This window comes from Oncorhynchus mykiss, chromosome 25 (genome assembly GCF_057628025.1).
Source record: "Oncorhynchus mykiss isolate SJ-2025 chromosome 25, ASM5762802v1, whole genome shotgun sequence".
In the NCBI taxonomy this organism is placed as follows: Eukaryota; Metazoa; Chordata; class Actinopteri; order Salmoniformes; family Salmonidae; genus Oncorhynchus; species Oncorhynchus mykiss.
In genome coordinates, this window is record NC_143046.1 from 72876682 (window position 1) to 72902541 (window position 25860).

A 25860-nucleotide genomic window follows, 5' to 3' on the forward strand; every position below is an offset into this window, starting at 1 on the left:
GTGTATTTAAGTTTAATTTCCTGACCACAGTTCTAGCGGTGTCCCCACCCTTCCTCAGAAGGAATGCACAGTATTCAGCAGGGTTTTAGAGGGGCTGAATGTGGCACATTCTTTGGCATATCACTTTCCACTGAGAGAGAGAAATCCAGTAAGAGATAGTGAGTTGTACTTCCCCACTGTGGTGAGAAAAATTAATTGCATCTGCACACAGAAGCACTTCCACAATATTTTGAATTGGAATTCTGTTATGTGTTTAAATTGTTGTAATGAATGAGGTACAGATTTCAATGTGGTATTGTAATGGTGTATTTCATCTGTCCTCTTGTATTTCATTCTGCTCAGCCTATATGCTCTAATAATGACAATAGACATTTTACAACACTGAATTTATATTTGTTTTATATTGTTCATAAATTCTAAATGATTGGTTTTACCCCTCGCCTGTAAAGCTTTGAATAAATAAATGGAAATGCCTACTTGCCCACTATTTACTAAAACTACATACTGTGTACTAATATTACAACATACTATTTATAATGTACTGTTTAGTAGAAATGCATGCAGTAAGCAACAAATATCAACATACCACTCAGCCATACTGAAAAGGTGTCATTGAATGCTCAAATGCACTTGTTCCCTGCTATTTGTACATTTCTGTAGAGCGTGTCCCCTATTCTGATTTTCACCTGTTGTCAAATATTTGGGTGAAAAGACAATTATCTTCCACAATCATGTGCAGCAAATTCATAGAGATAGTTAGAGGACACAACATTGTATCTGTCCTATTATGGCACCATTGAGGCATCTCAATTTTAAAGTAGTACATTTTAGTACAGTTGGTAAACAAACTGAAAGGTTGCATACTGCCATCCGGAGTGTGTTGTCTGAACAGATATAAAGCCAAGGTTGGTGATTTACTGCCACAACAGTTATGGAATGTTTGCGCACAAGTATAATTCATTGGCTGATCCATCCTTGGACCTGGATGGAATTATATGATATATATATCCCACCCAGTTAACTACTTCAAAATGGTGAAAGTCCTCAATGCCCATGATAAAACAAGTTTTTGGCCACTGGAGTCCTCTGTCATTCTCTACGTGCAAATTCTAATTGATTTAAAGCCTAAATTAGTATGACATCCTTGCACTTAAATCATACTACATTTTCGAAATGACACATAATATAACACATTTTTGCATACCCAAAAAGCCTTCTATTTAAGTATGGGTATTCGGACACGCCCATAATGTTGTCCCTTTACTTTGTTGATATACGTTAATTATTTATTAAGAATGCACCACTATTGTCATTAAAGTATAATGTTTGTAATTCCAGAGAGGGAAAGAGTCTTAAGTGGACCCTTTTGAATGAATCTCAAAGAAACTAGTAACGCAATGGTTTATTACTGCGTAATTGCCACTTCACCCTGTAATGTGTTAGTAAATACAAACATAAAGCCTACTCTGGAACATGTTAGGTGACCCAGTTCTACTCTGGGCTTAGGGTCCTTCCTTATGGAATATGTAGCATAGCATTGTACAGAGTTTAATGCTAAGCTAATGAAAGGACTGGAAATAGTGTGAAGGATAGGACAGTGAGATACCTGTCTCATATGAGATCGTTTAAGCTGTGGACTGGGTACAACCCTTATCTTCATCATCTGAGTCATGTTACATCTAGAAATGACACAGCTGAGTCTATATAAATATAATTGATGACGTAACACACATTTGAAGTCTTATGAGATATTCACGATGATCATCCCTCCATCTCTCCACTTCTCTCTGGTAATGGAGGTGAAAATCCCTCCGGTTCCTCATTCTCCGATGGAAGCACAGGGGGTGGGGTGGTACTTTTACTAAGCTTCCTTCTCACTCTAGCGTACATTGGATTCCACCCCCTGTCACAGAAACCCTCCTCTACCAATGAGAGAGGGCTTGTAAGGTCAAGCCCTTCTGGCTCTGTGACTGTGGTTGTTATTGGCTCATCGTCAGGCAGTGTGGTTGCACTCAATTTATGGACCAGTTCAGCTATGGTTTCATACTCAGGGGTTATCAGATCCCCTGGCTCTGTGACTGTGGTTGTGATAGGGTCATCATCAGGCAGTGTGGTTGCACTCAAATCCTGGACCAGTTCAGCTATAGTCTCGTAGCCGGGGCCTGCCAGGTCCGCTGGCTCAGTGACTGTGGTTGTGTCATTGTCAGAATGTGTGGTGGATTTATTGACCAGTTCAGCTATGGTTTGAGAGCTTGCTGTTGCCAGGTCCACTTCCACAGAGTGTTCATTAGGATTGGGCTCCCCAATGATCTCATAGGTATGCTGGGGTCCGACATAGAGAGAAAGCCCCTGGTTCTGGCCCTCACCCTCCACATTAACCTCTACTTCAAGCTGAGGGTTAAAGCTGGAGCTGAACTCCGCAGGGGCCTTCAGGAGGTCAATGTCATTCATGGTGGGGAATTCCATAGGTGCAAGGCTGTCCACGATGGTGACATCTATGATGGGAGCATCCAGCTCCAGGGTGTAAAGAATATTTACGATTGGAGGATCTGGAGTTCCAAGGTCATTGATGACAGGGATGTCCACAGGTTCAAGGCTGTTTACAATGAGGGCGTCCAGCACCAGTGTGTCAAGACTGTTGATGACTGGGGCATCCAGGTTCTCTAAGCCAACTGGAGCATTCAGGATATCAAGGTCATTAATGACAGTGGCATCCGCATGTTCAACAGGTTCAAGGCTGCTCACGATGGGTGCATCCACGATTGGGGCTTGCAGAGGTTCAAGGCTGTTCACAATGGTGACATCCATGATGGGGAGATCCACGATGGGGGCTTCCACAGGTTCAAAATTGCTCACGATGGGGACAACCAGAGGTTCAAGGATGGGGACAGCAACAGGGTTAAAGCTGCTCATTATGGGGACATCAACAGGTTCAAAGCTGCTCACGATGGTGGCATCTAGGGTGTCCTCTGAATAGACAGGTGGGAATAAAGATTCAAGGCGGGTGTCGACTTCCACTATGGCAACGGGGGCTGGGATAAAGTGGAGCTCAGGTGTGAAGTTCAGGACATCACTCAGGTCACCTACAAAGTGAGAGAAGTAGTAAATAATTGAGAAGTTTCACTTAACCTGAAGCTTGGCCAAAGAGATTGAGCCCCATTAGTTTGAGGAAATGCACATGGATGATTTGTGATAGCCTACCAATGTCGACGGTTGTGGGAGGCGAAGGAGATATAACCGTCATGGCCAGGGGGGTTCTGTTGGCAATCTGCAAGGCACTTGGAGAATCACCTGCAGGGCATCAAAACACACCTGTTAAACTCACCCACTACACTTGTGCTGTGTCCCAATAATATGACTTTTTCTAAAAAATAAAAAAAAATTAATCACTTGTTCTACTTCCCACAAATCTAATAGCATTGGATTGGTGGAGGCAAGGGAGTTTATATCAATATTCCTTATGCCAGTAATTTCCTTTCAAGTCAGTGAAGGGAAGTGAACATATTGGGAAGTAGGAGAGATTGGGATGCAACCAGACATATGTAAGAAATAGGGAGGGAGAGGAACTTAGAGAGTGAAAAAGAGATTGGTGAAGGTAGCACCTTGATCAGGTGCCTCCCTGTGGCTCCTCCAGGGTTTCAACCAGGTGACATCCTGATCAGCAGGAGGCTGCTCTGGGACTCCAATGACACTGTCCTCAGGTCTGGGACTGAAATCTAACCAAGGAGGAGATGAACATACATCGTAAAACAACCAGTTCTCCTCTCTGCTCGTTGTAATTAGATAACTGAAAAAAAGTAGAACAGTTGGGTTTCCCACCACTCTCATCTTTTCTGATGTCATTGATCATTGGATTCTCCCTGGCGGCCAGGGCATCCTCTAGCTTCACCTGTCAATCAAATATCATCATCAGCAAATGACATCACAGCTATACTGGGTTCAGAATAACCCATCTCTCACCACTGGTCTCTAGACAAAGTACTCACAAAAGGATTCCATCCATTGCATCCCTCCCGTTGCCCCCTTTTGTCCCTTCTACTCATTCCTTGCTTCCTCCGCATCTCCCTACCTCCAATCTAACCGACTTCTGAGCGCCTACCCCCACCCCAAGTGTAACCCTGGACAGGACATAGCGGTCATCATTGTTGTTGCCTGGCCCATCTCTCACCACTCTGACCAGCTGTGACTGGGTTCTGTCCACCTCCTCACCACCATCCCGGAGTGTAAAGGAATGCCTGTGGAACAACACAAACTAGAGAATCAGAACTTGTACAAGAGCTATCTACCAATGCTTTCAGTATGCTTAGCCAGCAGCATACCACCCTTCATCCCAGTGCTGGCCTGCCTCTGAAGGTAGGCAGGGTCAGTCCCTGGATGGAGGACCAGATGCTGCTGGAAGTTGTGTTGGAGGACCAGTAGGAGGCACTATCCCCTCTAGTCTAAGAAGATCCCAATGCCCCAGGGTAGTGAAGGGGACATTGCACATTCATCTTTGGGATGGGATGTTAAACGTGTCCCCTAACTCTGTAGTCATTAAAATTCTCATGGCACGTGTCGCACGAGTAGGGTTGTTAACCTCGGTGTTCTGGCAAAATTCCCAACCTGGTCGCATTTCCATAATAGCCACCTAATAATCCTACTCATTACTAATTGGCATAGATCACTCCTCACCTCTCCACCATATTAACTGATGTGTGGTGAGCATTCTGCTTCTACTAAACTATACACACAGCATCTGGAAAGTATTTAGACCCCTTGACATTTTATTACATTACAGTCTTATTCTAAAATGGATTAAAAAAATGTAAAAATCCTCAGCACACACGCCATAATGACAACCTTTTTTTGCTTTAAGAATTGTTTGCCAATGTATTAAAAATATTACATTTACATAAGTATTCAGACCCTTTACTCTGAACTTTGTTGAAGCACCTTTGGCAGCGATTACAGCCTCAAGTCTTCTTAGGTATGATGCTATAAGCTTGGCACACCGGTATTTGGAGAGTTTCTCCCATTCTTCTCCGCAGATCCTCTCAATCTCTGTCAGGATGGACGGGAAGCGTCGATGCACAGCCATTTTCAGGCCTCTCCAGAGATGTTCGATCGGGTTCAAGTCCAGGATCTGGCTGGGCCACTCAAAGACTTGTCCTGAAGCCACTCCTGCATTGTCTTGGCTGTGTGCTTAGGGTGGCTTCCGTCTGTTGGAAGGCGAACCTTTGCCCTAGTCTGAGGTCTTGATCAGGTTTTCATCCCAGATTTCTCTATATTTTACTCCGTTCATTTTTCCTCTCGATCCGGACTAGTCTCCCATCCCTGCCGCTGAACAACTTCCCCACAGCATGATGCTGCCCAACATTCTTCACTGTAAGGATGTGCCAGGTTTCCTCCAGACGTGACACTTGGCCTTCAGACCAGTGTTCAATCTTGTTTTCATCAGACTAGATCTGGTTTCTTATGGTCTGAGAGTCTTAATGTAATTTTGGCAAACTCCAAAATGGGCTGTGTGCCTTTTACTGAGGACTGGCTTCCGTCTGGCTACTCTACCATAAAGGCATGACTGGTGGAGTGCTGCAGAGATGGGAGAACCTTCCAGAAGGTCAACCATCTCCACAGAGGAACTCTAGAGCTCTGTCAGAGTGACCATCGAGTTCTTGGTCACCTTCCTGACCAAGGCCCTTCTCCCCCGATTGCTCGGTTTGGCCGGGGAGCCAGCTCTAGGAAGAGTCTTGGTGGTTCCAAACTTCTTCCATTTAAGAATGATGGAGGCCACTGTGTTGTTGGGGACCTTCAATGCTCCGGACATTTTTTGATACCCTTCCCCAGATCTGTGCCCCGAAAACAATCCTGTCTCGGAGCTCTACGGACAATTCCTTCAAACTTATGGCTTGGTTTTTGCTCTGACATGCACTGTCAACTGTGCAACCTTGAATAGACAGGTGTGAACCTTTCCAAATCATGTCCAATCAGTTTAATTTACCACAGGTGGACTCCAATGAAGTTGTAGAAACATCAAGGATGATCAATGGAAACAGGATGCAACAGAGCTTAATTTCACATCTCATAGCAAAGGGTCTGAATACTTATTTATATAAGTTTTTTTTATACATTTGCAAAAATTTCTTAAATACCGTTTTCGCTTTGTCATTACGGGGTACTGTATGTAAATTGATGAAGAACATTCATTTAATCAATTTTAGAATAAGACTGAATTGTAACAAAATACGGATTAAGTCAAGGGGTCTGAATACTTTCCGAATGCACTGTACTTCATACATTTTTGCAGCTGGTACCGGGGACCTTCAGACAAGTTTGGGAAGCCTGTTGGTATCCTAGAGCAAAGCAACTGACATACCTTACCACAGATGGGGTCATGTTAGTGTGTATCCAAAACTGTTCAGATGCCGCAGAAAGTTGGCAGATCGGCTGTACCTACTTCAGACAATTCCCAAGACGCAGAAGAAGATTAATGAACAGAGTCTTATTGGTCCATAGATGGGTCATAATTAGTAGGCCAAATCGGACGCTATAGACAATTGTGAGAAGACTGATTTTTGGGATGTCTCATGGTCTGACAAACACCGCTCTTGCTCCGTCACCTTTCACTGCGGAAGTGCGACAGGCGCATGCAGTGGACAGATGTATCCAATGCAAAAAAAACATCTCTAGCTTAAACTGACAGATTTTTATTACTATGCTAATTAGATTTCCGCAAGGGCATCGACCTTAGGGGGTTGAAGAGCAACTTCCCCTAAAAACCAACTTCTCATTTAGAAAACAGCCTTTGGTATCAGTATTTACACTGACTACAAAGTGTAAATAGGATCATTTTGGACACAAAGTCAGTCTAGTGCAGTGGTTCTTAACCTGGGTTCGATCGAACCCCAGGGTTTTGGTGAGTCAGTCTCATCATTGGCTGCAGGTGATCACGCTACATCGCTTGGCCTATCTGTGCTGCAGGGAATTTGGTGCGCTCAGTAGTCGACTTGTGACTGTCGTGATGGTACGTCTTGTGATTTCTTTCATAATATTTTAATCCCTTCATACTTACTATGTCGAGCAAAAAAAGAAAGGGGTCGGACGAATATGTACAATATGGATTCACATGTATAACGGAACGTGATGGGAGTCAGCGTCCTAACTGCATGATTTGCAATGCCAAGTTGAGCAATTCTAGTCTTGCACTGGCAAAACTAAGAGAACACTTCCTTAAGCTGCATGAAGATGGAAAATACAAGAACACAACGCTCACTGAATTCAAGGTGAAGAGAGCCAGATTCGATGAAAACGTTATTCTGCCTGTTCTCGGCTTTGTACCCATCAACAAACCGATCCTCACAGCATCATACGAAGTTGCTTACCTGATCGCAAAGCAGGGCAAACCACACACCATTGGTGAAACACTCATAAAACCAGCTGTGTTGAAGATGGCAAATATCATGCTGGGAAAAGAGGCTGAAGTTATCCCAAATGACACCATCAGCGACAGAATAGAGGACATGAGCAAAGACATCTTGGCTCAAGTAGTTGCGGATCTGATTTCAAGCCCGGCAAAATTCAGCCTTCAACTCAACAAGACCACAGACATTTCCAATCTAAGCCAGCTTGCCGTATTCGTGCGCTATGTGAAAGACGACGTGATAAAGGAATATTATACATATCTTTGCGAACTTTGCTGTGGCCGGGGTCATGGAGCTATAGGTAGTCACGGTGATAACTAAAAGTAGCAGAGATCACCCTCTGGAACTTTGATATGTAAAGTATATTATGCTCAACAATATATTGAAAAATTATTCAAATCCATTTATATTTTCAATATTCATGATTATATTATTTATATTGATACATGCATGTAAGAAATGTGTTATTGAAATACTACTCATATTACAGAGCAAGCGGTAAAGCGTCATGTGACACCAACTTTCTCTTTGTAGCACCTACAAATTAAACATAAGAGTTCAAGGAAGCCTGGATTAGGCCAAAATGTCATATATGCAGACTTTGATGAATTTTTTCTCAATTATGCTTCCAGATACAAATGTCAAATACATGTCAACAACCCTGCCACCAAAGGACCCTTCTATGGATACAATTTAGTGAAAATCCCCAAAATCATGGTATTTTTTTGTTGGTATAGTTTCGTGAGGGAAGGTGGAGTGTGAACTGTTGCACTGACACTATAAAATCATGCATGGAATGCAGTGTTTGAAGGTATGTGTATTCTCTCGCCTACCATGTATGGTCATATACTCAGGCATCAAATGCTCTCTCTTATGCAACAAAATGTGTTCCTTTAGAAATGCAAAATAGTTGATCACTGACCTTCTACAGTTAGTGCAGAGGGCGAGGATGATGGAGAGGAGGAGGAAGAGCAGAGAGAACATGACGAAGTCTGAAGAGAATGACCCCAACCCTGGAGCTGCCCATGGCCCCATGACCTCTCTCACCTGCACCATGGCAACTGCTGTTTTAGGGGGACACGTTAGTGAGTGAGGTGGAGAGAAAGTGGGTAGGTGAATACATGCTTTCGTGTGCTTGGTTGACATACAAGCGTTTCATCTACTGAAATAAGTGTTTAGTGTGTGTCTAGTTGAATTGATGATGTCAATATGTACTTATGGACACATTTATGGTTACATGACCAAAGAAAAGTTGTCAAAACACAGCAGAGTTCACATTTGTACACAGAGGATTTAGCCCCACCCTACCCACGTACAGTTTGCACATAATACTATTAAAGTCATGTTTAGAGTTCTTTGTATATTCACAATGTTGACTAAATTCTCAATGGGTGATTCCTTACAAAGGTATAGGACAAAAATACCATGTTTTGAGGATTTTCACAAAATGTAATCCAAGAATGGTCCTTTGGATGAAGGATTGTTGACAGATCTAAAAGCATAATTAAGAAATAATAAAAGTTGACATATTTCTGACATCTGGCCTTACCCAGGCTTCCTTTAAAACTCCATAATGGTTCACCTGTAGCTGCTACAAAGCAAACATTGGTGTCATGTGAAGATCTACCTCTTGCTCTAACATGAGTAGTATTTTGATTTCAATTAAAATTTCCTTACAGTAAACATAATATATTTTTTAAAAAGTTGGCTTATTTTTAATAAATTGGTGAACATAATATACTCTACAGGCATTTCAACATTCCGGATACAAATGTCAATTATTTTTCCAAAGGAAAATGTAACAGACTTTTTTTGCCCTAGTTTAGTAAGGAATCACCCTATTGTCATGCAAAACCCTCCCTGTCTGCACCCATATCTACTTAAGGAGGTGTTGGCTGCTTGCTTATGCACTTGAGGGTGAGAGGCCTGCTTAGCCCCTTACAGTAGATGGTAAGACACCAAAAACATTGCCACTATTTTAAACAAAATAGTGAGGGATTTATATTGCTGGCAGTAATTCAGCACCAATATTTAAAAATGTATATTTAAAAAAAAATACAAATTAAAGATGGGCCTAAAAGAATAAACGTGCACATTAACAAAAATAAGGACAGGATTGACAGATTCACTGCACAAACAAGAGGGCACTGAAGATTGCAGAGACAACAATACAGTCCGGTCACACATTATTAACTCCCGGACCACATCAAATACATCACTTACTGATGATTAAGTAAGAGTAGCTGCCTTTTCCAATCACTTACTGCACTTGCTCAATCAGTGATTGTGATAGCAGCAAAAACAATGCCTGTAGGTAAATGCAGTGTGCAAATCATTCTAATCAAATTAAAACAAATGGAAATGGTGATAAACACATGTTCATTATATACATGGCTTCTACAGACCGCTTGTAACAAAGCCACAGTATTTCATACAAAATAACTTACCTTTTGATTCACAGGGATAACCTTGACTGTTACAATCCAATCAAACGCATAACCCAAGGCCATCTGTCAACATCCTGTGTCCAATAGCAGAAAGAAAAATACTCAGTTATTAACATTCAGATCAAATAAACATCTGACAACTGATATCATTAAGATGGTTTATATTCTATACTACCATTCCAAGTGTGACCTAATGTCCGTTCCATTCTGTGTTCTCTGAAACACTTTCACCTGGTGGGAGGGGTCTCACTGCCACTGCCAATCAATGACCCATTGATTTGAGCCAATCAAAATGGGATGCTGTTCATTGAAACACATTTTTATAGGATGATATAAGCCAGTGCTCATAAAAAGTAGGGCGCTTGTTTTACTCCTCGCTCTGTACCTGGGGTGTATTCTCTAGGAACAAAACAAAAACAAACAGAACCAAACAAAACAAAGGGAACAAAATGGGGAAGTGCCTACATACATTTGTAAAATAGAAAGTTTTTGTTGTAAAACACAACTGTTTTCAACAGTTTGGACTAATGATTACACCCCTGATGGGAACAATCCAAACAATCACAAAATCCAAACAACATACAGTGTATTGCAGATAAATATTTAAATAATATTGAAATGTAACATTTTGTCCATGTAACCCATGAGCAAATACTGTAATCCTTACACACACATCCTGCATGCTTGCACAAGGAGCAGGTTGTTTCGACCACACCAGAAAACGCCCACTTCCAAGAACAGTGTTAATGAACAGGTATTCCCTGACACCTAAAAAACAGTGTTAATGAACAGGTATTCCCTGACACCTAAAGAACAGTGTTAATGAACAGGTATTCCCTGACACCTAAAGAACAGTGTTAATGAACAGGTATTCCCTGACACCTAAAGAACAGTGTTAAATGAACAGATATTCCCTGACACCTAAAGAACAGTGTTAAATGAACAGATATTCCCTGACACCTAAAGAACAGTGTTAATGAACAGATATTCCCTGACACCTAAAAAACAGTGTTAAATGAACAGATATTCCCTGACACCTAAAGAACAGTGTTAATGAACAGGTATTCCCTGACACCCAAAGAACAGTGTTAATGAACAGATATTCCCTGACACCTAAAGAACAGTGTTAATGAACAGGTTTTCCCTGACACCTAAAGAACAGTGTTAATGAACAGATATTCCCTGACACCTAAAGAACAGTGTTAATGAACAGATATTCCCTGACACCTAAAGAACAGTGTTAATGAACAGGTATTCCCTGACACCTAAAGAACAGTGTTAATGAACAGATATTCCCTGACACCTAAAGAACAGTGTTAATGAACAGATATTCCCTGACACCTAAAGAACAGTGTTAATGAACAGGTATTCCCTGACACCTAAAGAACAGTGTTAATGAACAGGTATTCCCTGACACCTAAAGAACAGTGTTAATGAACAGGTATTCCCTGACACCTAAAGAACAGTGTTAATGAACAGGTATTCCCTGACACCTAAAGCTTTGACTGTAGCCTATGGCAATCTTACAATTCACAATGTGACCGCGCCACTGTATCGAAACAGAATCCTCCCTCCTCGAAAGCCAGACAGTTTACTCATTGACAGCCACACAGGACAGAGGGCAAATACTGAACAATACTGCCATTTGTATGTGTTAAAGGGACATGACTAACTTTCACTGTACAGACTGAAGGCTGTAATCCTGAAACACACCATCTTTCTCTCTCTTTCTTTCATTCATCTCTTTCAAGAGGCTCTTGTTTTGTTGTGTGTCTCGTGTTTTGGGAATTGTGATCAAGCAGTTGTTGATGTTCTCGTACAAGACCGACAAAGTATCTCTTGCTGTGCATGCATTTGGGACAGATAAGGGGTTACTGTACAATGATATCAAACTGACAACTATTTTATCAGTGCACAGCAGCCGCCAACTGACGTTAAACCCTTGATCACTGGTGGTGCGAAGTGTGTTGTGACCCCAGCTGTGTGTGCCACTGAGATGATAGAGGGAGAGAAAGGAGATGATAAATACCAGTTGATATTGTGTATGACAACAGTTTGAGGAGATTTAAAATGCGAACAAGAATATACAGTGTTCATGGAGTATATACAGTATTCACACAAAAGGTCCACAAGCACACACACACGTAAAAAAAAAACTAACACACAGGTGAAGAGAAATTATTACTCACAGATTATAAACCTTTTGCAGGGTCAGACAGCTTGACCTCTGACCTTGTCACAGATGGTCAACAGAGAGCAAGCAACACCTCCTCACCCAAATGTGCCATGTCAATGTCAAATGGCAGAAGATTTTCTTCCTTTAACGAGTACGACGAGCCCGACATGAACGACATACTGCTTTCCCGAGAACAGGCCCACATCCCCCTAATATGCGTGAAGAGACGATGGAGGAAAAAAGGACGGAGGTCGGGCTGCCTTCTGAGAATTCGTAGGCGAATTCCATTCTTCTAGCTAACGTGCAATCATTGGAAAATAAAATCGACAACCTACGAGGAAGATTAAACTACCAACGGGACATTAAAAACTGTAATATCTTATGCTTCACGGAGTAGTGGCTGAACGACAACATACAGCTGGCTGGTTATACGCTGTATCAGCAGGATAGAACAGCGGTGTCTGGTAAGACAAGGGGTGGCGGACTATGCATATATGTAAACAACAGCTGGTGCATGATATCAACGGAAGTCTCAAGGTTTTGCTCGCCTGAGGTAGAGTATCTCATGATAAACTGTAGACCACACTATCTACCTAGAGAGCTTTCATCTGTATTTTTCGTAGCTGTCTACATACCACCAGAGACCAATGCTGGCACTAAGAACACACTCAATGAGCTGTATTCTGAATTAAGCAAACAGGAAAACACTCATCCAGAGGTGGCGCTCCTAGTGGCCAGGGACTTTAATGCAGGGAAACTTGAATGTGTTTTACCGAATTTCAGCATACTAAATGTGCAACCAGAGCAGAAAAAACTCTAGACCACCTTTAGTCCACACATAGAGACACATACAAAGCTCTTCCTCGCCATCCATTTAGCAAATCTGACCATAATTCTATCCTCCCTATTCCTGCGTACAAGCAAAAATGAAAGCAGGAAGAACCAGTGACTGTCAATAAAAAAGTGGTCAGATAAAGCAGATGCTAAGCTACAGGACTGTTTTGCTAGCACAGACTGGAATATATTCCAGGATTCTTCCTATGGCATTGAGGAGTACGCTACATCAGTCATTGGCTTCATCAACAAGTGCATCAATGACGTCGTCCCCACAGTGACCGTACGTATATACCCCAAACATAAGCCATGGATTACAGGCAACATCCACACTGAGCAAAAGTTTAGCTGCTGCTTTCAAGAAGCGGGACTCTAACCCGGAATCTTCTAAGAAATCCCGCTATGCCCTGTGATGAACCATCAAACAGGCAAAGTGTCAATACAGGACTAAGATCGAATCGTACTACACCGGCTCCGACGTTCGTCGGATGTGTCAGGGCTTGCAAACCATTACAGACTACAAAGGGAAGCACAGCCGAGAGCTGCCCAGTGACACGAGCTTATCAAATGAGCTAAACTACTTCTATGCTGGCTTCGAGGCAAATAACACTGAAACATGCATGAAAGCACCAGCTCCGGATGACTGTGTGATCACGCTCTCCGCAGCCGATGTGAGTAAGACCTTTAAACAGGTCAACATTCACAAGGCCGCAGGGCGGAGGTCAGAGAACTGGCAATGTGGTGCCAGGAAAACTACCTCTCCCTCAACGTGATCAAGTCCATGGAGATGATTGTGGACTATAGGAAAAGGAGGACCGAGCAGGCCCCCATTCTCATCGACGGGGCTGTAGTGGAGCAGGTTGAGAGCTTCAAGGTCCTTGGTGTCCATATCACCAACAAACTAATATGATCCAATCACACCAAGACAGTCATGAAGATCGCACGACAAAACCTATTCCCTCTCAGGAGACAGAAAAGATTTGGAATGGATCCTCAGAAGGGTCTACAGCTGCACCACCGAGAGCATCCTGAATGGTTGACTGGTTGCATCACTGCCTGGTATGGCAACTGCTTGGCCTCCGACCGCAAGGCGCTACAGAGGGTAATGCGTACGGCCCAGTACATCACTGGGGCCAATCTTTCTGCTATCCAAGACCTCTATACCAGGTGGTGTCAGAGGAAAGCCCTAAAAAGTGTCAAAGACTCCAGCCACCCTAGTCATAGAGTGTTCTCTCTGCTATCGCACAGTAAGCGGTACCGGAGCCCAGAGTCTAGGTCCAAGGGGCTTCTAAACAGCTTCTATCCCCAAGCCATAAGACTCCCGAACATCTAATCAAATGGCTTCCCAGACTATTTGCATTGCCCTTCGTCTTTTACACCACTGCTACTCTCTATTGTTATCATCTATGCATAGTCACTTTAATAACTCTACATATTACCTCAATTACCTTGACTAACCAGTGCCCCCGCACATTGACTGCAACGGTACCCCCTTGAATACAGTCTCATTATTGTTATTTTACTCCTGCTCTTTAACTACTTGTTACTTTTATTTCTTATTATTTTTTGTTACTTTTATTTCTTATTCTTTTTTGTATTTTTTAAATGGTGTTGTTGGTTAGGGGGTTGTAAGTAAACGTTTCACTGTTGTATTCGGCGCATGTGACTAATAAAATCTGATTTTATTTGTATATGGTACACTACAGCCCCCACTTCTCTCCCTCTTTGTCTGTCTCTGTCACAGTAACTTTCTCTGTCTCTGTCTCACTGTTCGCTTCTCACTGATATCTGATTCCATGTGTCACTCAGCAGCAAGTAACTTTTGAACTTTACTTCCTCATTCCCAACTCTCTTTCTCACTCAATGTGACACACTAGTCATATTCTAGCATGCTTTATCCCTTTCTCTCACCCTTATCACCTTCCTGATAAGAGTTAACATGTCTGCCTGTAGCTTTCAGAATCACAACTATCACAGCTCAACTTTATTACGTTAAGTTTATGTATATTTTCTATGTTAAGACCTGCACAGATATTGTAATTTTATGAAACACTTTACATTCAACCCTTACAGTGCCTTGCGAAAGTATTCGGCCCCCTTGAACTTTGCGACCTTTTGCCACATTTCAGGCTTCAAACATAAAGATATAAAACTGTATTTTTTTGTGAAGAATCAACAAGTGGGACACAATCATGAAGTGGAACGACATTTATTGGATATTTCAAACTTTTTTAACAAATCAAAAACTGAAAAATTGGGCGTGCAAAATTATTCAGCCCCTTTACTTTCAGTGCAGCAAACTCTCTCCGGAAGTTCAGTGAGGATCTCTGAATGATCCAATGTTGACCTAAATGACTAATGATGATAAATACAATCCACCTGTGTGTAATCAAGTCTCCGTATAAATGCATCTGCAATGTGATAGTCTCAGAGGTCCGTTAAAAGCGCAGAGAGCGTCATGAAGAACAAGGAACACACCAGGCAGGTCCGAGATACTGTTGTGAAGAAGTTTAAAGCCGGATTTGGATACAAAAGATTTCCCAAGCTTTAAACATCCCAAGGAGCACTGTGCAAGCGATAATATTGAAATGGAAGGAGTATCAGACCACTGCAAATCTACCAAGACCTGGCCGTCCCTCTAAACTTTCAGCTGAGGTGGGAGACTCTGTCCATAGGACAACAATCAGTCGTATATTGCACAAATCTGGCCTTTATGGAAGAGTGGCAAGAAGAAAGCCATTTCTTAAAGATATCCATAAAAATTGTTGTTTAAAGTTTGCCACAAGCTACCTGGGAGACACACCAAACATGTGGAAGAAGGTGCTCTGGTCAGATGAAACCAAAATGGAACTTTTTGTCAACAATGCAAAACGTTATGTTTGGCGTAAAAGCAACACAGCTGAACACACCATCCCCACTGTCAAACATGGTGGTGGCAGCATCATGGTTTGGGCCTGCTTTTCTTCAGCAGGGACAGGGAAGATAGTTAAAATTGATGGGAAGATGGATGGAGCCAAATACAGGACTATTCTGGAAGAAAACCTGATGGAGTCTGCAAAAGACCTGAGACTAGGACGTAGATTTGTCTTCCAACAAGACAATGATCCAAAACATAAAGCAAAATCTACAATGGAATGGTTCAAAAATAAACATATCCAGGTGTTAGAATGGCCAAGTCAAAGTCCAGACCTGAATCCAATCGAGAATCTGTGGAAAGAACTGAAAACTGCTGTTCACAAATGCTCTCCATCCAACCTCACTGAGCTCGAACTGTTTTGCAAGGAGGAATGGGAAAAAATTTCAGTCTCTCGATATGCAAAACTGATAGAGACATACCCCAAGCGAATTACAGCTGTAATCGCAGCAAAAGGTGGCGCTACAAAGTATTAACTTAAGGGGGCTGAATAATTTTGCACGCCCAATTTTTCAGTTTTTGATTTGTTAAAAAAGTTTGAAATATCCAATAAATGTCGTTCCACTTCATGATTGTGTCCCACTTGTTGTTGATTCTTCACAAAAAAAATACAGTTTTATATCTTTATGTTTGAAGCCTGAAATGTGGCAAAAGGTCGCAAAGTTCAAGGGGGCTGAATACTTTCGCAAGGCACTGTACATTAGTGTTTTTATTACTGGGAAAGTCTTACTCTTAAAACAGTGCAACAAGTTCATTAAGTATTGTTGCACTGTGCTTACAGCAGTGAAAACTAAGTAAATCTTTAAAAGCAGTAAAAGCCCAGTGTCATTATGTAAGAGGTGAATACAGTGTGCAGGTTGGCATTTATTGTCATGAATCTTGACCTGGAGGCTGCTCCACAAAGTCATAAAATCTGATTTTAACCCTAACCTTAACCACACTGCTAATCCTAATGCCTAACCCTAACCTTAAATTAAGACCAAGAAGCTTTCATGAATTTTTACAATATAGACCGTTCTGACTTTGCAACTGACCCATCTAGTGTCAGTGTACCATTATGTGAGGTTAATACAGTGGCTGTGTGTTTGAGGCGAAGCTAGAATGTTGTAGAGGAGAAACATAGTAAATCAATCAAATGTATTTTATAAAGCTCTTTTTACATCAACAGTTGTCACAAAGTGCTTTACAGATACCCAGCCTAAAACCACAAAGAGCAAGCATTGCACAGTGGCTAATACAAACTCCTGAGACAGGCAGGAACATAGGAATAAACCGAGGGGTAGCCAGTGCCAAGTATAGTCACAGAATCATTGTTCTTGGTGAAAAATAATTTATATTTGCTTCACAACGCTCGCTGCAGTAGATAGTAATGACAATAGACACTGCCTCCCTGTGGCCAAAGGTGCACACTACAAATTAAACAACCTTTTCAACCATCTCAGCATTTTCTAAAATGCTGACCACACCTCTCGCATTGAAAAATAAATGTACACATACATGTTATTCAATCATTGCACCCACACTGCTCGCGCATGTCAATGAGCGTCTGCATAGCCAATCCTCTCGTCAACCTCCATTTTCTCTGTCTCTCACTCTCCCTCATTCCCCTCCCTCTCTCTCCCTCTTTCTCTTCCCTCTCTCTCTCTCTCCCTCATTCCCCCCCCTCATTCCCCTCCCTCTCTCTCCCCTCCCTCTCTCTCCCCTCCCTCTCTCTCCCTCATTCCCTCTCTCTCTCTCCCCTCCCTCTCTCTCCCTCATTCCCCTGCCCCCCTCTCTCATTCCCCTGCCCCCCTCTCTCATTCCCCTGCCCCTCTCTCTCATTCCCCTGCCCCTCTCTCTCATTCCCCTGCCCCTCTCTCTCTCTCTCTCACCTGAATTGTGTGTGGGGTCATAGCAGAGTCTCTCCCTAGGTACTGCAGGCCAGGGGACTGAAGTTTGCATGTACGCCAGACAGGTTTTCATAACCTGGAATAGCTGGCGGCGGAGCGGGTACGGGCAGCGGTAACAGAGTTTGGCAAAGCAGCAGCATACACAGGGCAGCAAGGACCCCAAGGGGTGCACATTTTGTTGTTTGCCCTAGCACTACACAGCTGATTCAAATAATCAACTAATCATTAAGCTTTGATCATTTGAATCAGCTGTGTAGTGTTACAGCAAAAAACAAAACATGCCTTGGAGTCCAGAGGACCGAGTTTGGGAAACGCTGTGACATGCTGAGTTAGGTAGCGTTTTTTGAGGTGTTGCTTTGCCAAAAACATTGTTAACACAATAAGAGTTGTACATGATCTCTACATTTTATGCTCTGGCATACATTGCGCCTTTTTCCTATCAAGCACGGGTACCACAGCAACCGGCTCAAAACAACATCAACAACTTCAACATGCTACTGATTAATCAGGTTACTTCTCAACAGTGATATCACAAAGACAGACAAGAAAGCCAACTTTGTGAATATTGTAGAATATGCTAACATTTAGCAGTAAACATACTTTTAGATGTCCTGAATAGACATATAACTCTAACATGCAACAATTTGAGGGATTTTACTGAGTTACAGTTCGTATAAGGAAATCAGTCAATTGAAATAAACTCATTAGACTCTAATCTATGGATTTCACATGACTGGGCAGGGGCGCAGCCAAGAGTGGACCTGGGAAGGCATAGGCCACCCACTTGGGAACCAGGTCCACCCACTGGGGAGCCTGGCCCAGAAAATCAGAATGATTTTTTTTCCCACATAACGGGTCTATTACAGACAGGAAAAGTCCTCAGTTTCATCAGCTGTCCAGATTGCTAGTCTCAGAAAATCTTGCAGTTGAAGAAGCCAGATGTGGAGGTCCTGGGCTGGCATGGTTACACAAGGTCTGCGGTTGTGAGGCCGGTTGCTGACAAATTCTCAAAAATGATGTTGGAGGAGGCTTATGGTAGACACATTAACATTCAATTCTCTGGCAACAGCTCTGATGGACATTCCTGCAGTCATCATGCCAATTGCACGCTCCCTCAAAACTTGAGACATCTGTGGCATTGTGTTGTGTGACAAAACTGTACATTTTGTCCTTTTATTGCCCCCAGAACAAGGTGCATCTGTGTAATGATCATGCCTTTTAATTAGCTTCTTGATGTGCCACACCTGTCAGATGAATGGATTATCTTGGCAAAGAAGAAATGCTCACTAACAGGGATGTAAACAAATTTGTTCACACAATTTAAGAAAAATAAACTTTTTGTGCATATGGAACATTTCTTGGGTCTTTTATTTCAGCTCATGAAACATAGGACAACACTTTACATGTTGGGTTTATATTTTTGTTCAGTATAAAAGCACAACCAAATTATAATAGAAAAATGTCAGATTTTTGGTTTATATGTCATTTAAATGAGTTATTACAGCACTTTCAACCATTTAATAATAATTGGGTGGGTGCTTACATTTGTCATATTTCACACATGTACAAATGTGTATCATACAGTAGGTGAATTGTTTTTTGCATATCCCACTCCCCCATGAGACACCCTCGGAAAGTGGGGTCACAGCCAGGGATCATCCATTATTGACGGTGACCCTGGAGCAATTTGGGATAAGTGCCTTGCTCAAGGGCACATCAACAGATTTTTCAACTAACCGGCTCGGGGATCCGAACCAGCTACTTTACGATCACTGGCCCAACACTCTTAAGCACTAGACTACCTGCCACTCAAAAGTCACAGCAAAGTTCAAATGGGAATACAATATACAATATGTTGTATTTATACAACACTTAATGTGTTATCACTTTTCTTCAAGGACAAGGTAGCTGCTCTGGAAAGAGCCAAGAACTTGAGAGGAACGTATATATTCCTCAATGAGAACTATCCTGAAGTTGTGTGCCAGAAGAGGGAAGAACTTATCCTAGCCAGGAAAGCTGCCAGAGTGCGTGGGGACATTGCTTACATCCGCTATGACGGGCTCATTGTCCACCCTCCCTTCCAAAAGCCTTGAAGAGATGAGAGAGCCAAGCCTATGGGTTCATAGCTTAAACCCCTCAGCACACACACCCACACACACTTACACACATCAACTGATGAATGGACTGATGAATGTATATATTTTTTATCTTGCTTTGTTTGCTATTTTCCATTGTATGTCTATCTCAGATAAGCTAGACATAGGATGAAAATAGCCCATATTAATATATGTAGACTTAGAAATAAGGTTAATCAAATCAATAACTTGCTAACATCAGATAGCATTCATATATTAGGCATTTCTGAGACTCACTTAGATAATTAATTTGATGATAGAGCAGTAGCAATACAAGGAAATAACATCTATAGAAGTGTCACACCCTGGTCAAAGTATTTTGTGTTTATCTTTATTTATTTGGTCAGGCCAGGGTGTGGCATGGGTTTTTGTATGTGGTGTGTATGTATGGGGATTGTAGCTAGTGGGGTGTTCTAGCTAAGTCTATGGCTGTCTGAAGTGGTTCTCAATCAGAGGCAGGTGTTTATCGTTGTCTCTGATTGGGAACCATATTTAGGCAGCCATATTCTTTGAGTGTGTTGTGGGTGATTGTCCTTAGTGTCCTTATGTCATTGTTCTGTGTTAGGTGACACAAGTATAGGCTGTTTCGGTTTTCGTTAAGTTTATTGTTTTGATCGTGTTTGTGTTTAGTGTGTTACTTCATTAAACATGGATTGCAATAGACACGCCGCATTTTGGTCCGACTCTCCTTCACATACAGAAAACCGTTACAAGAAGAGACAGTTCTGCTTATGAGGGAGGTGTTGCTGTATATATTCAGAGTCATATCCCTGTAATTCCTAGTGAAGATCTTATGTCAAGTGTTATTGAAGTGTTGTGTTTGCAGGTTCACCTGGCACATCTAAAGCCTTTTCTTTTGGGGTTTTGCTATAAGCCATCAAGTGCTAACAGTCAGTATCCAAATAATATGTGTGAAATGCTTGATAGTGTACAGTATGTGATTCAAACAGAGAGGTCTACTTTCTTGGGGACCTGAATATTGACTGGTTTTCATCAAATTGTCCACTCAAGAGGATGTTTCTTGCTGTAACCAGTGTCTGAAATCTAGTTTCTGTTATTAATCAACCTATCAGGGTGTTTACAAACACTACAGGAACAAAATAATCCACATATATTGATCACATTTTTACTAATACTGTAGAACTTTGTTCTAAAGTTGTATCTGTACCCATTGGATGCAGTGATCACAGTGGCTATATCCAGGAAAGTCCCAAAAGATGGGCCTAAAATGGTGTGTAAGAGATTATACAAAATATTTAGATGTGACTCTTATGTGGATGGTGTTAGAAATACTTAAAGTGGACAGACTTAGGCATGAAATGCCAACAACAAACAGTGAGCCATTATACTAATGTATAATAATGAAAGAAAAGCATTGCAAGTTTGAATTTTGCAAAGGTAGTGTGGGAGAGGTGGGGAAATTATTGTTATCGATCAATAATGACAAACCTCCTGGCATTGACAACTTAGATGGAAAGCTATTAGGTAGCTGACTATAGCCACACCTATCTGTCATATCTTTAATCTGAGCCTTGAGGAAAGTCTTTGTCCTTAGGCCTGAAGGTATACATCCCACCTTTCATGTGTACAGAGTTAAATCCATGTCTCACGGCCCTTTGTCTCCTGCTTTTCCCTTGCCCCTGTCTTGTCTATAGTTCCTATTTTCCCAGTTTTTACCTTTTTGCCTGCCTTGAGCCTGAGCCTGCATGCCTTCCTGTACCTATGCCTGTGCTCGATTTAATAAACTTTTGTTACTTCGACACCGTCTGCACCTGGGGTCTTACCTTCAAACCTGGTAGTTCTTGAGAAAACGTATGTTTTATGGCTTTTCAACCTCTGCCATATCATGGACTCGGAGCTATGTATCTGATAGAACTCAGATGATTTTCTTTAATGGAAGCTTCTTTAATGTCAAACATGTAAAGTGTGGTGTACTGCAGGGCAGCTCTCTAGGCCCTCTACTCTTTTTTTATTTTTACCATTGACCTACCACTGGCATTAAACAAAGCATGTGTCCATGTAAGCTGATGATTCATTCAAACATATCAGCAACCACAGCTAATGAAGTTACTGAAACCCTTTATCAAGAGTTGTCTGTTTTGGAATGGGTGGCCAGCAATAAACTGGTCCTGAACATCTGTAAAACTAAGAGCATTGAGCATTTGGTACAAATCATTCCCTGTGTTTTAGACCTCAGCTGAATCTGGTGTGGTTATTGAACAAGTTCAGGAGAATAAATGACTTGGTGTTACCTTAGTTTCTAAACTGTCATGATCAAAACAGATTCAATGGTTGTAAAGATGGGGAGAGGTCTGTCCGTAATAAAGAAATGCTCTGCTTTTTTGACACCACACTCCACAAAGAAAGTCCTGCAGGCTCTAGTTTTATCTTATCTTGATTATTGTCCAGGTATATGGTCAAATGCTACAAAGAAGGACCTAGTAAAGCTGCAGCTGTCCCAGTACAGAGCGGCACTTCTTGCTCTTCATTGTAATATGAGGGCTAAAATTAATACTATGCATGCCAGTCTCTTTTGGCAAAGAGTTGAGGAAAGACTGATTGCATTACTTCTGTTTTTTATAAGAAACATTCATGTGTTTCGAAATTCCAGATTGTTTGCTTAGTAAACTTACACACAGCACTGGTTACAATGATGACATACTGTAATCATGTGGTTGAAATTCCACCCTCAAAGCAACATAGATTTTTGGTTGCGATGGAGACGTGAATAAAATCCAGTGTATTTTCCATGTAGATTCCACAATACAATACTATTATAGTATGTTCTAAACATATATATGTTTAAAAAAGTGTAAGACAAGTGGGGTTTTAAAATGCTTTTATTGCTCAAGTGGAAAACATTTATAAATATGTTTTTCTTGAATTCTACTCAATTATTCACAGTCAATTCTTCTGGCTTTGTGGGATCAACAAATATTGGACTTTCTTGGAAGCTTTAAATTAAAATACATTCAATAACATTTTGATTGAATTAAATGAATAGCCAAACAAAGAAAGACCATAGACATACTGTTCTGCAGACAACATCAAGTGGTTCTTGCCCAGGCACAGGTGCACCCCACGGCCACGGACAGGAAGGCGACGTTGTAGCACTTCCTAGTGGCTGAGCTATGGAGCACCATGACCTGCTGGTAGATAGGTACAGAGTTCTGCTGGTAGCCCACGGCCTGGCTGCTGTTGGTGGGGTAGACACAGTACATAGAGCTGCACTTGGCCTCCCAAATGGTCGGAGGAATACGGTTCTTCACTGTAATGGGTCTGGAGATGGAACAGAAAGAGAGGAAAACCCCTTAGGCAATAAATCAACAACAAATATTTAAACAGTAGAACTTACTAAATACAGTTTTAAGGGATAGTTTTCACAGGCTTTCCTTGGAGCTTGAAATTAACATTTTTAGACAGTCGCATAACTCCTCCCGAGGTCAGCATTTCTGAAAACTATCCCTTTAAGTACAGTATCAAATACTTTAGTGTATGTGTTGCTGTAAACTTACTTCCAGGTCCAGGGGGACAGGGAGCGTGTGTTGATGTTCCCGTTTCCCTCTGATTCCTCTGAAGGAGTCTTGTAGTAGTCTGAAGGAATGGTCAGTATGTCCTCACACCTCTCCTTCTCCCCTACCTCCCCTTTGGCTATTGTCAGGCCCAGCAGCATAGACACACAGCACACAACCTGAGGATGGGAAGAGATGGAAATACAAGTAAATATTACAAGTTATGTAACAAATGAATAGTGCTGAAACTTAAGTAGAAACAGACAGGATAATCACAAACCACGGGACAGAAATGATTCTACTTGCATTTTCATCAATTAAATGGATATATTTGTCCAAATCAGATGTGATGCTGCACTGTACTAATGAATACATGAGGCAAAAAAAAAAAAAAAAAAGAAAAGATAAATCAACCAGCACATCAGAAGTACAGTGGGGAGAACAAGTTTTTGATACACTGACGATTTTGCAGGTTTTCCTACTTACAAAGCATGTAGCATTTTTATCATAGGTACACTTCAACTGTGAGAGACGGAATCTAAAACAGAAATCCAGAAAATCACATTGTATGATTTTTAAATAATTAATTTGCATTTTATTCTGCAAAAGGGACAGGACGACTGCACCGTTTTGAGGGGAGGATGGATGGGGCCATGTATCGTGAGATCTTGGCCAACAACCTCCTTCCCTCAGTAAAAGCATTGAAGATGGGTCATGGCTGGGTCTTCCAGCATGACAACGACCCGAAACACACAGCCAGGGCAACTAAGGAGTGGATCCGTAAGAGGCATCCCAAGGTCCTGGAGTGGCCTAGCCAGTCTCCAGACCTGAACCCAATAGAACATCTTTGGAGGGAGCTGAAAGTCCGTATTGCCCAGCGACAGCCCCGAAACCTGAAGGATCTGGAGAAGGTCTGTATGGAGAAGTGGGCCAAAATCCCTGCTGCAGTGTGTGCAAACCTGGTCAAGAACTACAGGAAATGTACGATCTCTGTAATTGCAAACAAAGGTTTCTGTACCAAATATTAAGTTCTGCTTTTCTGATGTATCAAATACTTATGTCATGCAATAAAATGCAAATTAATTACTTGAAAATCATACAATGTGATTTTCTGGATTTTTGTTTTAGATTACGTCTCTCACAGTTGAAGTGTACCTATGATACAAATTACAGACCTCTACATGCTTTGTAAGTAGGAAAACCTGCAAAATCAGCAGTGTATCAAATACTTGTTCTCCCCACTGTATATGGCAACAGAAGTATGGCAAATTAATCAACTATTACATATGATTTTCAGTTTAACAAAAAACCTTATTAGTTGCTTTCTCACACATGCTGTCTGTTTTACTCACCAGGTATTTCGACGCATTGTTCTTGAGCTCCATCTCTGATGTCTTCCACATCCTTCTGTCTGAGTGGTGCATTTATATTATTGTCTTGAGTGGAAGAACTGCAAGTACTATTGATTAGAAAAGTGATAAAAATGTGATATTATCTTTGACCTGCATATCGGTGGCAGACCATTGTAAACAACGGGAGATTCTGCAGATCTAAGTTAGTTGGCCTTATCACCTAATCTACTACCAACGTCTTTGACGTATTTGATACACTGCTGATTTTGCAGGTTTTCCTACTTACAAAGCATGTAGAGGTCTGTAATTTGAATCATAGGTGCACTTCAGCTGTGAGACTAACAGGTCTGTGAGAGCCGGAATTCTTACTGGTTGGTAGGTGATCAAATACTTATGTCATGCAATAAAATGTGTTTGCCAAGGGCTAAAATAGAACTCCTTTCTATTTCTGACGCAGATCGCACTGCAAGTCCTGCCTCTCACATCTCATTGATTTAAAGAAGCAGGTACCCACGTGCCATCTCCTCATTGGTTATACCCACGTGGGTGACTGAAAGACGAACTGTGTTGCCGGTAGGTGTAGTAATACTATGAACGTTTAGATGCCAATCATCATATAAGTCCAAAGATGAAAAAGCCTGGAAGGAGGAAAGATGACTAGAAACAATTTGGTTGACTGTTTTATGTGTGGATTAATTGTCTGAGTAGAGGACCTTGTGTATTTTAGGTAAAATATCAACTCAATATTTATATCCCAGGACAAATTAGCTAGCAGCAGCAAGCTAGCTAAATAGGACAAATTAGCTAGCAAGTGCAAGCTAACTAGCTAAATTGCCATAAATGTTTCATGCTTTGCGACCTGTTCCCAAATTAATGTAATTGGTTCAGAGTTTGTTTTGATATTTTAACCTACATGTCGTGATCGCGTTTGGTGTAGGGGGACAAATTAAATGTATGCACGATGGCGCACGATGGCGCACGATAGCGCACGCGCACAGTCGGTTTGGGTTCCGTGTAAGCGTAGACATCGGAAATTGTAGCCCTTGGGTGCTGCCATAGAGTTACATTAGAAGTGCCCATCCAAGAAGGCTCAAGGTCATTGGCCACAGTTAAAATGACATCAAATCACGTTATATCGACAGTAGCTTTGATTGGACTGATATGTCAACATCATACTTTCAAAATCTTACCTAGCAGTCATCAT

The 25860-nt window shown here is 41.6% G+C and overlaps 2 protein-coding genes across 4 annotated transcripts; both read right to left on the reverse strand.

Moving 5' to 3' along the window:
- Positions 1-371: 371 nt before the first annotated feature.
- LOC110505717 (uncharacterized) lies at positions 372-17728 on the reverse strand. 3 transcript variants are annotated; one of them, XM_021585110.3, is made up of 8 exons: positions 17640-17728; positions 9845-9918; positions 8320-8461; positions 4169-4235; positions 3820-3889; positions 3603-3716; positions 3202-3291; positions 372-3083 (listed from the first exon to the last, which is right to left on the reverse strand). In XM_021585110.3, exons 3-8 carry the CDS (start codon positions 8451-8453, stop codon positions 1762-1764), a joined length of 1797 nt encoding a protein of 598 aa, XP_021440785.3. In that variant the 5' UTR covers positions 8454-8461; positions 9845-9918; positions 17640-17728; the 3' UTR covers positions 372-1761. The 3 variants fall into 3 exon arrangements, with proteins under 3 accessions (XP_021440785.3, XP_021440784.3, XP_021440787.3); XM_021585109.3 differs by lacking the exon at positions 17640-17728 and adding an exon at positions 10020-10137; XM_021585112.3 differs by lacking the exons at positions 8320-8461; positions 17640-17728 and adding an exon at positions 10020-10104.
- A 4966-nt stretch (positions 17729-22694) lies between these two features.
- Positions 22695-24750, reverse strand: LOC110504334 (interleukin-17A). The gene is made up of 3 exons (XM_021583110.3): positions 24657-24750; positions 23308-23483; positions 22695-23071 (listed from the first exon to the last, which is right to left on the reverse strand). The coding sequence occupies exons 1-3, from the start codon at positions 24726-24728 to the stop codon at positions 22840-22842; spliced, it is 480 nt and encodes a 159-aa protein (XP_021438785.2). The 5' UTR covers positions 24729-24750; the 3' UTR covers positions 22695-22839.
- Positions 24751-25860: the final 1110 nt, after the last annotated feature.

Excerpts from the sequence above, each read along its gene's own strand:
- LOC110504334 (XM_021583110.3), bottom strand. The coding sequence starts at position 24,728 with ATGCACCACTCAGACAGAAGGATGTGGAAGACATCAGAGATGGAGCTC. Across the intron at positions 23,484-24,656 it reads ACAATGCGTCGAAATACCTG|GTTGTGTGCTGTGTGTCTAT; the intron begins GTGAGTAAAACA and ends TCCCATCCTCAG. Across the intron at positions 23,072-23,307 it reads CTGTCCCCCTGGACCTGGAA|ACCCATTACAGTGAAGAACC; the intron begins GTAAGTTTACAG and ends TTCCATCTCCAG.
- LOC110505717 (XM_021585110.3), bottom strand. The coding sequence starts at position 8,453 with ATGGTGCAGGTGAGAGAGGTCATGGGGCCATGGGCAGCTCCAGGGTTG. Across the intron at positions 3,717-3,819 it reads CATCAGAAAAGATGAGAGTG|ATTTCAGTCCCAGACCTGAG; the intron begins GTGGGAAACCCA and ends CTCCTTGGTTAG. Across the intron at positions 3,292-3,602 it reads CAGGGAGGCACCTGATCAAG|GTGATTCTCCAAGTGCCTTG; the intron begins GTGCTACCTTCA and ends GATGCCCTGCAG.